At 38.9% G+C, this 15,166-nt stretch overlaps 1 protein-coding gene across 2 annotated transcripts in view; it reads left to right on the forward strand.

The window, feature by feature from the left end:
• Positions 1–15,166, forward strand: part of rabgap1l (RAB GTPase activating protein 1 like) — a 186,531-nt gene that overhangs the window by 13,550 nt on the left and 157,815 nt on the right. For both annotated transcript variants that reach the window (XM_062979417.1, XM_008108932.3), the window contains exons 5-9: positions 2,697–2,857; positions 4,835–4,945; positions 8,926–8,992; positions 12,373–12,475; positions 12,963–13,129. In XM_062979417.1, coding sequence (XP_062835487.1) covers positions 2,697–2,857; positions 4,835–4,945; positions 8,926–8,992; positions 12,373–12,475; positions 12,963–13,129 — 609 coding nt within the window. The remainder of the gene's footprint in view (positions 1–2,696; positions 2,858–4,834; positions 4,946–8,925; positions 8,993–12,372; positions 12,476–12,962; positions 13,130–15,166) is intronic.

Below are 15,166 nucleotides of genomic sequence, written 5' to 3' on the forward strand. Positions count from 1 at the left end.
ATTAACACTGGATAACTATGAGCTGGCAAAAAATAACTATCAAAAAATTTGGGTCACCATAAGATCTGATTTGACCAGGTGGTCAAAACATAGTGACAATAAAAATGAATATCCTCCCAAAAATGATATACTGTACTTATTTCGAAATGTACCAATTCTACTAAAGGATAACTACTTTAACAGTTGGAATAAAGACATTTTAAGGTTTATCTGAAATGGGAAAAACCACGAATAAAATTAAAATATCTACAGAATGCAAAAGAAAGAGGGAGTTTGGCATTCCCCAATTTGAAACTTTATTTGAAGCTGCAACGTTATTCTGGATCAAAGGGTGCTCACCCTAGAAAACAAAAAACTACTCAAGCTAGAAGGATACGACCTGCAATTTGGGTGACACACCTACTTAGTATACAGAAATGTGTCCCAAGAGTAGAGGTGTGGCTTGTAGCTGTCTGTTTGCATCCTGGGGATACTGCCAAGACTGTTGTGCCCCAGGCTGTTCGCAACCTTCCACATTCAGTGCACATTTTTATCAGGGTGGCAGAATTGGAAACAGATATTGGAGCAAAGAAGTGTGTCCTTTGAAAAGCACTAGAGCATGTTCCAAACTTTGTCTGCTTGCCTAAAACACTGTAGAAATTATGAACAGTGTGATAAGCATTATCTGATTAATCCACTTCTCAGGGCTTGTCTCTTGCTGTAAATGGTGTAAAATTAAGAACAGTTAAATTCGCTTCATAATAATATTCTAGTAATAGATGCAGGCTGTGCTAAAGGTTTCTTAGCTCCTATAGATAAGGATCTGAGGAGAACATAATTTGCAGTTCAGCACCACTTACTCAGTACAGTGTATCTTTGACATTTCAGATTTGCCAAGTAATTTGTATGATTTCCCGTAATTAATTTTTGTGTGCGTGTGTATGTGTCTTCAAGTCATCTGTTGACTTAGGGTGACCCCATTAATTTCATAGGTCTTTCTTAGGCAAGGAATACTCAGAAGTGATTTATCAGTTCCTTCCTCTGAAATATAACCTATAGCATCTGATATTGATTGGTGCAATCCCATCCCAGTACTATCAGGTCTGACGTACTTAGCTTACAAAATCAAATGGGATCCATTGCCTTTATAATATTTCGGTCCTACTCTGTGTATGTCTCATGATAGCCAACTTCTGTATATGCATTGTGGTGATTGTATATCTACTCACAAGAAAGTAGAGATGTGGAAATGAGTGCTGTATTTTTGTGTGCAAGATTTTCTCCACAATGTACACAGTTGTATTGCACTCAGTCATGCTAGGTGGACTAAATATAGGATATGCATTTTTTGGTATTCTAAAGAGACAAGCACTGATTGCCTCTAGTGCAGAAAGGAAGAGACAAAACACCAAATGAAAAAGGACTGAAAAGCTGAAGGTGCCATGGACGTCTCCCAGCAAAATAAAGTTACACTTTAACATTTTAGGTTCTCTTTAGGTAACTTGCAGGTGTAGTAATGCCTTTGGGGTATTACTGGCTATATATTTCTTGAGATTTTCTCTTATAAAAAATGTATTGTCTTTTGGAAAATACAGGAATATATCTTTATTAACAGGAAAAATGCTTTTTTGTTTGTAATGAAATGCTGCAATGAAGGTTCATCTGAAATGTACACTCCAAATATATTTGTAATTACTGTGTATCTTTAATTTTATGTTTTTAAGGAATGCAAAATTCAAATCTAGATTACACATTTTGTACACAGGCAGCCCCCGAGTAACAAACAGATGACTTACATATGACTTCTAGTTACAAACGGAAATGAGACAGTGGGAAGTGAGAAGAAATCTACCCCCTTAGGAAGGGAAATTCACTCCTGTAAGCTTTATCACCAATCCATGTTTTCACAACCCAACATTTTCAAAATCCAAGTGTCACAAGGACAGAAAGTGAAGTGAAATCTTCTGAACAGAGGCAAAGACTGCAAAACAAATGTTACCAGAATATTAAACCTTCCATGTGCTATCCAAAACTAAAAAATGTACCTGTTCTGACTTTCATACAAATTCAACTTAAGAACAAAGTTACAGAACCTATCTTATTTGTCACCTGGGGATTGCATGCACATATACTGTACTTAGAAATAAGGCCAGTAGTGTTAGATTCCAATATGAGTGCTCAGGGTTGCAGCCTAAATGTAGGTTATTATTTAAAGATTCCAATAGTGCCAGATTTATCTGTGGTATAAGTGGACATGATTATATTCCAGGTTGTCAGGATTGTTTTTTAAGCCATGTATAGATCTGCTGCTATGTGTAGCCTGTTGTGTTTTGCAGACAAACATTAACTTGCTAGGCTTGGAGCTGTTAAGAGGTTGCAGGTTTTGCCCTATCAATAAAAGTTTTTTTTGTGTGGGTGAAAACAATTATTCTGAATATTTATTTAAAATGACTACTACAACTAATGTCTCATAGTTATTTTTCAAGTATGGAGGTTCCTTTTTTGTAAGCTTGTCAACAGAAGCTCGATGTCCAGCTGTCAAGGGTGCTTTGTGTTTTTCCTATGTACATGGCGGAATGGAGTTGGACTGGATGGTCTGCATGATCTCTTCCAGCTCTGATTCTATGATTCTATTTAACCATATTTTTTTGCTTTTGTTATGCTTCCTTATTACTTTTCATTCCAATTTTCTTCTCTTCTTTCTCTCCATCCTTTAGGTCAGCCGAATTTTGTATAGTTTCTCAACAGCATTCAAACGTTCCTCCAAACAAGGGTCTGATTACATAAAAGATACTATTGTTCCAACACCTGATGATGATATATTCACATTCAATGTTTCTTTAGAGATCAGAGAAGATGATGGTAAAGGAAACTTCAGGTAAATGAAATGACTGAAGAATTTTCTTTGGGGGAAAATTCTAATCCATGCAATTACATTTATTTTGCTCACCTCAGCTGGAGCTACATTGCCCTACACAGGATCTGATCCCAAATTATCTGCTTTGAATTGGCTTAAAAGAGTCTACACTATCAGATTATTTGAGATCAGATCCTGGGATATAGGGTAGTGTAGAGCCAGCCCTAGTTAAGCCTGCTTTTTTCTCTTACTATGAGGAGCTTAGAAATGTGTGCTACTTATCTGTAGGCAGACTATGAAGGAACAATTGTACAGTTGTCTTCCACATTTGTGTTTTCGATTTTCACAGATGTTATTTGTGTATTTTCTATCAATAATTAAATGGGATTATGAAATCTAAATGAAATAAAAACTGCTTCTCCATCCACTCTTGCCATGGCTGCCGCTTCTGTTAGTCTGATGCTCCTTCCACACAGCTGAATAAAATCCCACACTTTCTGCTTTGAACTGGGATATATGGCAGGGTGGACTCAAATAACCCAATTTAAAGCAGATGTTGTGGGTTATTCCGCCTTGATATTCTGGGATATAGGGCTGTGTGGAAGAGCCCTAAGAATCAAGACTTCTAAGGGTCTACAAAGTCAGCTGTGCTCCGAAATGGCTGGACAGAAGCAGAGGATTGCTCAGGATCTTCACCCATAGAGATAGAAGCATATGCTATACTGAAATTAGCAGTGTAAGGTAGTCACAATTCCTGTGGAAAGCTGATTGTATTTTAAAACAAGGATGGGCAAATTGTGGCTTGCCGACTATATGCAGTTTCCCATGGCCTTTTAGGGTTAAAATGCCCTCCCATCACATTTGGAGATCCCTATTGTCAAATCAAAACCCTTAAGTAAAACACAGTAGTCCTAGTATCTACTTGGTTTTTTTTCCAGGACCCACAGTGCATACCAAAAGTCATGGATGCTCAAATTCCATCAAATACAAGGGAGTAGTAAAATGATGCACCTTATATAAAATGGCAAAGTCAAGGTTTGAGATAGATATGGTTATAGAAGTTGTGGATGGTTGAATTTGTGGATGCAGTGGGTCCGCCCTATTGCAAGCTAAACTCTGCAGGAAGAGGAAGTTACAATTTTTAAAACAGAAAAAAACAACCCCAGATTTTCTTCAAACAAAGGTGGTGCAGCTGGAGAGATAGAAGGGCAATAAATGCCTGCAGGGTTCTTTCTCCTCCTCATTGTTTCCTTTACATACCCCTCTTTGCCTTTTCCCATTCCTCCTCTTCCTCCATTCATCATGGCTAGCTACTTACTGGGCCTTACCAGCTTGAGCTGAGCTGTCTCTTTAGCTCCTTTGATAGACGGAGTGTGTGGAGGGAAGGAAGTATTTAATGACCCCAGTATTTGAGATTGGGACCCACAGTTTAAGATGTGCTGCCCTCCAAGGTGTTTTGAAGAGGGGGGGGGGTAATGTGGCTCCCTACCCCTTATACTGTTGCCCACTTCTATTTTAGAGGATATTGAATATAAACTAAGGGCTGTTCCAGGTTATTAGTCCATTTTTGCTGGTATGTTCATGAAAGAATAGTCTGCATGGCATGTTAAGATGGTAAAGAAAACTTTGAATTTGCTGACCAATGAGTCAACAGGAACTATAATTTGCCTGCAATGTTTAACAATATTGTTTACCTCTGTTTGTGTATTGTCTGGCCTTGTTAATTGTATAATGGCATGAATGATTGCCGTATGTGTGTTCTGTAATCTGCCCTGAGTCCCTTCGGGGGGATAGAGTGGATTATAAATAAAGTATATTGTTGTTGTTATTGTTGTTATTATTATTATTGATGCCTGTGCTGTGATGACTTTACAGTATTTGGGGGTTTGCCAGACTTGAGTGAATTTGAATGTACTTTAAAGAAATTTCCTAGTTATTGTGTATATTCTTGACTTCATGAATATTAAGTATGTACTAATGAAATTTATTCTTATTTAGCCCAGTACCAAAGGACAGAGACAAATATTTTTTCAAACTAAAGCAGGGGCTTGAGAAGAAGGTTGTGATTACTATACAACAGATTTCCAACAAGGAATTAGCCATTGAAAGGTAATTATATAAATCATAAGTGTGGAAATGCTTGTCTATATTTCCTTGTGAAGTTGTATAGACTACAAGCCTTCTTTGGCTACCAGTTTTGTTTCTGGACTTGAATTTGAGTGCTAGTTGTTAGTTTAAAGCCTGCAGTAGTGTGAGGCCAGGTTAATGTTTAAAGGACTGTGTCTTGCTGGAGCCTGCAGGTTAAAGGCTATCCTGGATGACTGAGTAAAATCCACATATGAACAGTCTTGGATATTAGCCAGTCCTGTTGTGAGGGTCTTTCAAAGCAGAGTACCAAAGGTCATCATGGAAACTGACAAGGAAAGAGAGCCAGGTCTGGAAAAAAAATGTGTACGTGTGTCTCAGGCAGAATTCTCCAAAGAGCTAGGGTCCACGTAAATAGGACCTTTGTTCACCTGTAATGAAAGGTTAGATAGCCTGGATGTCCAGAGTCTTCCCAGCCCCTTGTATCAGTTGTAATCATTTGAACCAAACACTAACTCTTCTGCTGTAGTTGTTATTGTTGTTGTTAGAATATTTATTTATTCCCTGCTTTTATCTCAGGAGCCAAGACCCAAAACAGCTCAAACCCTTAAAATTATCCAGCTTTCTAACTATTTTTAGAATCCTAGAGTTGGGAGAGGCCATTCGGTCCAAACCCCTGCTTGTAGGAAGGAACACACAATCAAAGCACTCCTGACTTATGGCCATTCAGACTCTATTTTTAAAAAAAAAACTCCACAGAAGGAGACTTCACCACATATTCCACTGTCTAAGAGCTGTTACCATCAGCAAGTTTTTCCAAATGTTTTGGAGGAATCTTTTCCCCTGCAATTTGAATCCATTTCTCTATGCCATAGCAGCAGAAAACAAGCTCACCCCTCCTCACCGTAACATCAGTGTAATTTCCCCTCTTAGCCTTAATTTTTCTGAGCTAAACATACTCAGCTCGCTAAGCCTTTCCTCCTAGGGCTTGGCTTCCAAACCTTTGATCAATTTGGTCTCTTCTCTAGATACATTGCAACTTTGTCAATATCTCTTTTGAATTGTGCCCAGAACTGTATTCCATGTGAGGTCTAACCAAAACAGAATATAGTGGGTTTGTGCCTAAAATAATAAATCGTTGATCTGTCTCCCAAAGTAAGTCCAACTTTAAAATATAAGAACTTTATTGAAAACTTCACTACAGGTGCTATCATCTCTTGTAGACAAGCTTGCTATAGGCACACACTCTATAGGCTTACCATTCAATCATTTCATTTGTTACAGTTTCATTGGTGCACAAGAACCTGTCCAGTACACTTTTGTGATCCTTCTATGATTGGCTAATAAATCTAAACATTACATTGTCTACCTGAACACCAGTTCACATGAGAACGACCTTAGATCCCAGTGCTTCATCTTCCTTGGCTCCATTCCCTTATCTCCCAGATGCTTGATTCCAATAGACACCACTTCCCACTGACTACAATATACAGCTGCTTATTCTAATTCTAATCTGCTAACATGTTACGATTTATGCACAATATAATGGAACAGTTTTTAGTAATTATATCTGAAGCAAAAGGCATAATATTATTATGACAAAGGTTACACATTTTTAAAAACTATAGGATCCTGACAATGTTGAATGTGTTTCTTCCATGTACGCTGACACATAGTAAGGGAAAGAACGTGCATTGTTTTGTTCTGTTATGTCCTTTATTTCATTGTTAGATTTTACAATGCAATTTTTAAAAACAAAATCTATTTAGTTGGATTTTGAAAGGGGGTTTTTGAAATAGAGGAGGCATACATTTTGTAATGTATGTAATTTTACAGAGCCAAAAAGTTTGTGTAATGGGTTTATGGCCATGGGTGGAGGCATGAAATTGACCAGCTCAAACAGCTTCCCCTCCTGGGGCAAAGATGAACGGGTGATTGGTATTACTGTCCTGCACACAGCCTATTTATGCACATATGGTTATTTATGTTTTTACTAGTATGACAGACTAGTACTCAGACTACATCAACACAAGGTTTAGGTATATATAGGTACATATACATGTATGGTCAAGGTGGGCTGTTTGAATATGGCTTGATAGTGTGACCTTTTTGACATTTTGAGGTAAAATGAGGCATCACAACGAATGAATTACAGCTCTGGTAATGCTTTCTTCAAAAGTGGACTCATGAGAGAGGGGTGGAGGTGGCTTTCCCACTAGAAACTAAAACATGTCATGCTAGTGCAAATGCAGGAAAATGGAAAAATGTGAATAGAAGGCGCACCCACTAATGTATGGTACACCCCTTTTTGAAGTCTCTTAAACGGGAAACTGGTGTGCCTTAGGTTTGATAAAATATATTAGTATAAAAAAAATCCCTCAGATATATTTCAAACTGGGCACGACCTTCAACCACTTTTTTTTAAAAAAGTAATCTTCCCAGCTTTTAAAAAAAGAAATGCCTGGAGAATCATTCATTTAGGAGTTTTGCCCTCAGTGGAAAAAGAACCAAGTTGACTTCAGAAAATATTTTGGTCGGTGTTTAAGAATCAACTCCCCTAGATGGCAATCTTAGCATTAGATCTTTGCTAGGAAGGCTAGCAAATTTCTATAATAACTGCAGTATAGCATATACTATATATATCTCGAGTTTTGGCATATGTTTTTCTATATTTTAGCAGAGTTTTTAATCAATGGGAAAGGTTTTAGTTCACTGGAATTATAAGAAACTTACATGTCTGTAAGATTGTGTGCTCTTGCACCACAGATCTAATTATAAGGCTCATTGATTGGTAGAACAGCCTGCCAGACTCATCTGTTCAGGCTGGCCGTATGCATGTGTGAATGTGCATATGCAGTTGGGCTTGAAATTGTACCCTTTTCCATCTCTTAAAGACAAATCAACCTAGTACTAAGTAGATTTGCGAAGCACTGATTTCAAGTTAGGTAAAGGTAAAGGTTTTCCCCTGACAAGTTGTGTTTTAGTTGTGTTTGACTCTGGGGATTGGTGCTCATCTCCATTTCTAAGCCAAAGAGTCAGCATTGTCTGTAGACACCTCCAAGGTCATGTAGATAGCAGTAAACTGTTGATCTACTCATATCTGCATATTTTCAAACTGCTAGGTTGGCGGAAACTGTGGCTAACAGTGGGAGCTCACCACCCTCCCCAGATTCAAACCGCTGATCTTTCAGTCAGCAAGTTCAGCAGCTCAGCAGTTTAACCTGCTGTGCCATGGGGGCTCCGATTTTTAAGTTAGAGCATGAAAATGTTCGCATTTTTCCAGTGTTTACGGAGAAAATAACATATCAGCAAACATAATGGCACTAGACTCAAACAGTGCCCGATTTCCAATCATTAAATCAACTTAAAAGCGAACAATAAAACATAAAACTAAATCACCACCAAAGAATGCCATCAATAAAATAATAATCTTAGCACTAATAAGATGTGTAAACATACAAAATGTTTGTCCTGGTATGTAAAGTGCCATGGTGGTACTAAGAACATATTCCTGATTGTCTGTTAGTACCCGTTTCTGGTCATCATCCATCAAACCTCTGAAAATTAGGATAGCTAAAAAATGTCCTTTGTAGAAGTTGATAAAGGAATTCAGAATCAATACTATTTTGTTCCTGGGAACACCGAAAGCTAGTAAAGGTAATTTCCTTCATTGTGATCATTGTACGGTATATCAAACACATTTGCAGATATTTTTGTAAAATTATTTAGATATAATGTTCTTGTTCCACAAATCTGATAAATAATTCAGAAGGATAATGTGGTTAATACTGTGATCTCTCTCTGTCCTTCACCTGCTTTAGTTTATACACCAGGATGACTATGACTACATCTGTGCAGATACCTTATACGTTATGTTGGTAATACCAACACAGTCTGCAATTCTCCTATTTAGATGAAAAATTATGGATACAATGTTTATACCATTGACTTATTAAATACTTATATTTTCTTCTTTGTTTTTTAAAAAAAAATATCATTTACAGGTGCTTTGGGATGCTGCTGAGTCCAGGTCGAAATGTCAAAAACAGTGCTATGCACTTACTAGATATGGTAATAATCTTCTTTCTAACTAGTAGGACTGTGAGACAACACCTCCTTTTTTCTGATGAACTTTGCTGGGACATTGTATCTTTGATTTTATCTTGCAAATCCACTTGAATGCTAAGTTTGTTTTGGTATCTGAAGTAGAATGCTTACTTCTCTAAGGGAAAAAAATGTTTCAACAAAAGGGCTAAAGCTCAGTGGGATTGAAAATCTTAGTGCTTTAATGATATTTGTTTACGAATATATTCTGTGGGCCACAAATACAAAAAACACATATATTTGTCTATATAAAAAGGGCATCAGGTGGCAGTGGCAAGCTGCAATCATTCTCCTGCCTTTTGGAGCATGGCAGCTGCTTTCTACTCTGCCACCTTGGGCCATCTGCATAACCCAAATGAGTCAGTGTGGGGTTGAGTGGACACATGATGCACAGGGTCCATTTGTCTTATCCCGCATTAAAAGTAGTGGGATGCCTGAAGATCTGGAGCTTTCCTGCATTTTGGAACAGTTAGGTCACTTCCTGTTTGGAACTGTTTGCATCTGTTCACACATCCATCCCCCTTTCCTTGAGCTGGGGTAACCCGGGGATGAGAAATGGCGCTTACCTTCCCATTCTCGTTCTGGGTTTAGTGGTGACCACCAGTCATTGTTGTAGTTCAGCCTTTGTTTGTGCCTGCACCTGATTCACTGGGGATCCTGGCCCTGCAAGTCAACAGGAGAATCAGCAGCAGGAGATTTTAAGCCCTGTAAATGAGCAGTCTCTGTCTGAATCTGAAGGCCACATTCCAGAGAGGCCGTTTGCTAGGAAAACAAGGTCGTCAGAAGCAGTGTCAGAAACAGAGATCAGCTCCGAGGATACTCCAGGTGCACAGTCTAATGAGCAGTTAGATAGGAGGTTTACATTTTGTCAACACAGGGCTGCTCAGTAGAATTTGTGAAGTTCAAGATGCTTATTAGCGAAAAAGACTATCTTTTTTTCAGGGGAGAAGGCATGATTTTTTGTCTATATTACCAAGTCCAAAAGGCTTTTTCACCAGTCTGGTCAATGTTGGTTTTTGAGGATATATCTCTTGCCAAGTCAAGCCTGAAAAGGGATTTCTAGTTCCATGTTTCCTATTGCTAATGTTCCATGCTTCTGAGTCTTAAGGATTGTCCTGAATCTCATGTTTTGGATTCATTCCTAGTATTTGATGCTATTCATGTATTGTGAATTTGGCGGATTATTTCTGACATTTTGACCTTTTAAATTCTATTTTCATATATATTCTCTCATATATATATATATATATATATATATATATATATATATATATATATATATATATAAAAGAAAATGTATATTCATATATCTTCATCAATAAACTGCTTTGCTAGTCACTTTGAACTGGAGCATGGTGTTAAGTACAGAGGTGTTTCCCAGTCTTGGAGTACTACAGCCATCACATAGTGCCTGTAGTGACACTACCTGGAGCAATGAAGTGATTGAAGAAGGGATTGTTCATCACTCTAGCTAGCATCACCACCTTCACCCGCATGCATGCCTTCCAGAGAGAGCTGCAAGGCCTCCCTTGAGTGGTGGTAGGTGCAGTAAACCTCCATAGCTGCAAAAGGTTTCCCCATATAATAGTCGCAACCCTCACATCTTCACCCACTCATGCACTTGTTCTTTGGAGCTATGGGGGATTCCCTCGCCTGGGGCATGTGCGATTGTTAAGCAAGGAATCAGGAAATATAAAAACTGAGACCCGAAAAAGGGGTGTGTGACTGTGGTGCGATGGTGGCTATTATGCGATGAAATGCGGTACAGTAGAGTCTCACTTATCCAAGCTAAACGGGCCAGCAGAAGCTTGGATAAGCGAATATCTTGGATAATAAGGAGGGATTAAGGAAAGCCTATTAAACATCAAATTAGGTTATGATTTTACAAATTAAGCACCAAAACATCATCTTATACAACAAATTTGACAGAAAAAGTAGTTCAATACGCAGTAATGTTATGTTGTAATTACTGCATTTATCACTTTAGCACCAAAATATCATGATATATTGAAAACATTGACTACAAAAATGGCTTGGGTTATCCAGAGGCTTGGATAAGCGAGGCTTGGATAAGTGAGACTCTACTGTACCTCTAATTCTCCCCTGAGGTGCCGCATGGCCCTTGCATCTAGGGGAGTGCTGGGAGCAGCATGCTTTGAGGATGTACAATAGATAAGGAAGCCAAAATGTTTGTTTTGCAATTTACCAAATAAATTTCTGTTCTGGCTCAGTATCCATGTGTGTAGCTAACTGTACACATAACTATTGGAAGAAGAAAAATGAAAAGATGAGCAACCTTTTCATTTTCCAGTGAAATGAATGTTGATAATAAACAGAAAACTCTCAGTTAACCACCACCCATGAGGATTGGTAGATGCCATATAAATGTAGTTTCTGGTTGTTTGAGAGTTAAAATAGGCCTATACCCCATACCAGGGGTCCCCAAACTTTTTAAACAAGGGACCAGTTCACAGTCCCTCAGACGGTTGGCGGGCCGGACTATAGTTTTAAAAAAAAACTATGAACAAATTCCTATGCAGTGCACACTGCACATATCTTATTTTGAAGCAAACCCCCCCCCCCAAAAAAAAAAACCAAAACAGGAATAAATACAACCTCAATGTTAATCATAATCATAATAAAAATAATAAAGAGGGTTGGAAGAGACCCCTTGGGCCATTTAGTCCAACCTCCTTCTGCCTTTGTGCACCAAAAGCACTAGCAAAGCAGTGCACTCCTTAATAATTAATAATTAATTAAATAATAATTAAAATACCATTATAAACAAGCAAAGCTTTGGAAGGCACACACCAGGCGAGGGAGGAGACGGGAAAGGTGCACGCTTTTTCTCCTACCCCATGTTGCACGCACCTTCCTCGGCGGAGGAGGAGGGAGCTGCCACCGCAGGGGCCAGATATATGGCTTTGATGGGCCACATGTGGCCCCCAGGCTTTAGTTTGGGGACCTCTGCCCCATACAATACCATACCATAACTCTATATTGACTTGATATAAATATTGAAAGATAGTGACTAAAAGCAAATTACGATAAAAAAGACAAATTTAAAGTAACACTGTTTTACTGTATTATAAAAACAGCTTTTTAAAAAAGTTAAAAGTTTTATTTCTTCAATTTTGTGTTGGTTGCTTCAGAATTCAAGTTGCTTAACTGAGAGCCTACTGTACTAAACAATATAAAAATTAATTTTTTGCCTGACTTATTTTTTTCAAACAATTTAATTATAACAGAAAACATTTTGTAATGTGAATCATATCATCTTAGGCTTTTTTGGACATAAAACTAGAAATTAAGTGCTAATCCAGAAAAAATAATGGTTGTGTTCTCAGGAGTCAATGGGAAAAGGCAGTGATGGAAAATCTTATGTTATTACTGGGATGTGGAATCCTAATATACCTGCATTTCTAGTTCTTAATGAAGAAACTTCTAAAGGTAAGTATTCATTTAAATTTTTGCTTGTAAGCTGTGAGTTTTATATAAGAGGATTGCAAGTGAATTTAAGATCTCATGCAGCCTTCTGTTCTGGCCCGGATTTCATCATATGCTAAATTTATAACAGCGTATAGAATTATTTATAAATCATGCCAGCTTTAGAAGTTGTGCTGTGTGTTAGGTTAAAAGGAAGAAAACTGGTACACTGGCTTCCGATAATAAAAAGAAGAAAATCAAGGAACGGAAGGAGATAAGGGATAAAAAGAGAGGAAGTTTAGTAGAGAAAGCATTAATTAAGCACTGCAGTATGTGGGTGTTGGATAGTTCTAGAGAAAGGTAGAGAGACAGTTATGACATATGAGCCACTGGAGAGTTTCTGTATAAGAAATCTATCATTAGACTGGAGGCATGATTCAATTAGTCTTATGTTAAAATATTTAATCTTTTTGTATTGTATGGGGAAGTCAACTTGTTTTGTGTACTACAGATAAGTATGTCTACATGACTGTGGCAGTGGATATGGTCATCACTGAAGTGGTAGAACCAGTGCGCTTTCTCGTGGAGACACTTGTGCGCATCTATCCTGCTAATGAGCGCTTCTGGTACTTCAGCAGAAAAGCCTACACAGAAACATTCTACATGAAATTGAAGCAGGTAATGCTTTTAAAGTGAACAAAAAGAATAAGCTAAGCGGGACAGCCTTCACTGTCTAGATATCTAGTTCTGTGCATTCTTCTCAAAATGCTACAAATAAGCATGTAAGCTAGGCTGACATTCAGTTGCTAACCTACAGGTGAAGAAGGGACAGTTATATGATTAGCTGGCAGGCTTCTTTAAGAAATTTAATACCTCCTTAGAGTGACTCTTCAGCAAAATGGGTGCATCACTAGGAATGTAAACTGTTAAATAGTTCAGTTGTTATAATCCGGCTCAGGCATTCCAAATGTTAGGCTGGTCCATGTTAATGATAGCTGTCATTTGCAGTTGGTCTTAGATGAAGGGAGTGAGTTAGTTTATGGTACCAACATCTGGGAAGAGGAACTGGGGAAATGGATGGGTATCAGCATTGTTGTTCTGTTCTGGAAGACAGGTTAAGGCTTTTACCTAAAGTATCCAGCAAACAGTATTAGCTAACTGGTTTTCCTTTCCCTGAAAGTCCAACCAAAATGTTACTGGCAGAGCAAACAGAGAGAGAGCTTTAGAGAGGCAGTCTGAGGTCCACATGAGCATAACAAAGCAAGAAGTCCATTATGACTACCCAAGAGAATCAACTGTATCTGATATAGACCCACAACACAGGCATCCAGCTTTCAGCATAGGCACTGATGGGGCAGGTGGCGTGTGGAAAGCCACACTCATTCATAATGCCCATACCGGGTCTGGAAAGTGGTTTTCCACTCCTCCCCAGCCTGGATCTTCCCTAATTTGTAGGCTGCTTGCAAGTCCAACTTGATGAAGATCCTTGTGCTGTGTAACTGCTCTAGCATTTCCAGATGCAATGGCAAGGGGTAGTGGAAACAGATGGTAATTCAATTTAGGGCCCTGTAATTGTTACATAGTCTCTTGTTCCCCACACTTTTTCGGGATGAACAGCACTGGGCCCTCTGTGGGGAAATTTGAGGGCCTAATGATCCACGGTGTAGATTTTTCTCAAGCAACGAGTGTAGTACAGGCAACTGCTTGGGATTGGAGCCCCTGGGACTAAATTTATGGCTTAAGTTGGGCATCCAGAGAGATGGCAGCCTGTCTGCCTTTGTCTGTGAAGTCTGTATTTGGTGTGTAGAGCCCCCGGAGGGAGTCCCCAGTGGCACAGTAGCTGAACTTGCTGACCGAAAGGTCGGCGGTTCAAATTCGGGGAGCGGGGTGAGCTCCCGCTGTTAGCCACAACTTCTGCCAATCTAGCAATTCAAAAGCATGCAAATGTGAGTAGATAAATAGGTATCGCTCTGGTGGGAAGGTAATGATGCTCCATGTAGTCATGCCGGCCACATGAACTTGGAGGCATCTATGGACAACACCGGCTCTTCGGCTTAGAAATGGAGATGAGCAACAACCCCCAGAGTCAGACACGACTAGGCTTAATGTCAGGGAAAAACCTTTACCTTTTCAACCTAAGGCCCCCGGGGACTCTGCAGGGCCCACCTTCAGAGCTCTCATATTATCTATGAGTCTATCGCCATGACCTCAACTAAAGAGTAATTTAGATGAGGGCAAGGCTTGAAAGTGTTCCTTCCTTTCTTTCCCCTTCCACTTCCTTGTTCTTGTCCTTCTTTTTGATGTTAATTTAGTTAGAGAGACGAAGATGGTTTCTGCTGTGGTGCTGTGAAAACACCAGAACAGTTTTAGAGAGGTTGTGTTCATGCTGGAGTCACCTTTCGGGATCCATCTCTGTTTTTCATTACTATTATGATCGGTGTAAGGCTGTTTTAGAGTGTCATTTACTTAGCCTATGGAGAAGTCATTAGGTTGATCTAGTGTTTTTAATTGAGTGTGAAGCTGGAAGTCTTAATTTAGAGAGGCTTTTCTGTAGCCATTTTGTCATTACATCCTGATGAATCATAGAAGTTGGAAGAGGCCACATGGGCCAAACAGTCCAACCTCCTGTCCTTCAGGAAAAGCACAATCAAAAGCAACTCCGACAGATGGCCATTCAGCCTCTGCTTAAAAGCACCCAAGGAAGGAGCTTCCACT

The sequence above is a fragment of the Anolis carolinensis genome, chromosome 4, assembly GCF_035594765.1.
Source record: "Anolis carolinensis isolate JA03-04 chromosome 4, rAnoCar3.1.pri, whole genome shotgun sequence".
Taxonomy (NCBI): Eukaryota; Metazoa; Chordata; class Lepidosauria; order Squamata; family Dactyloidae; genus Anolis; species Anolis carolinensis.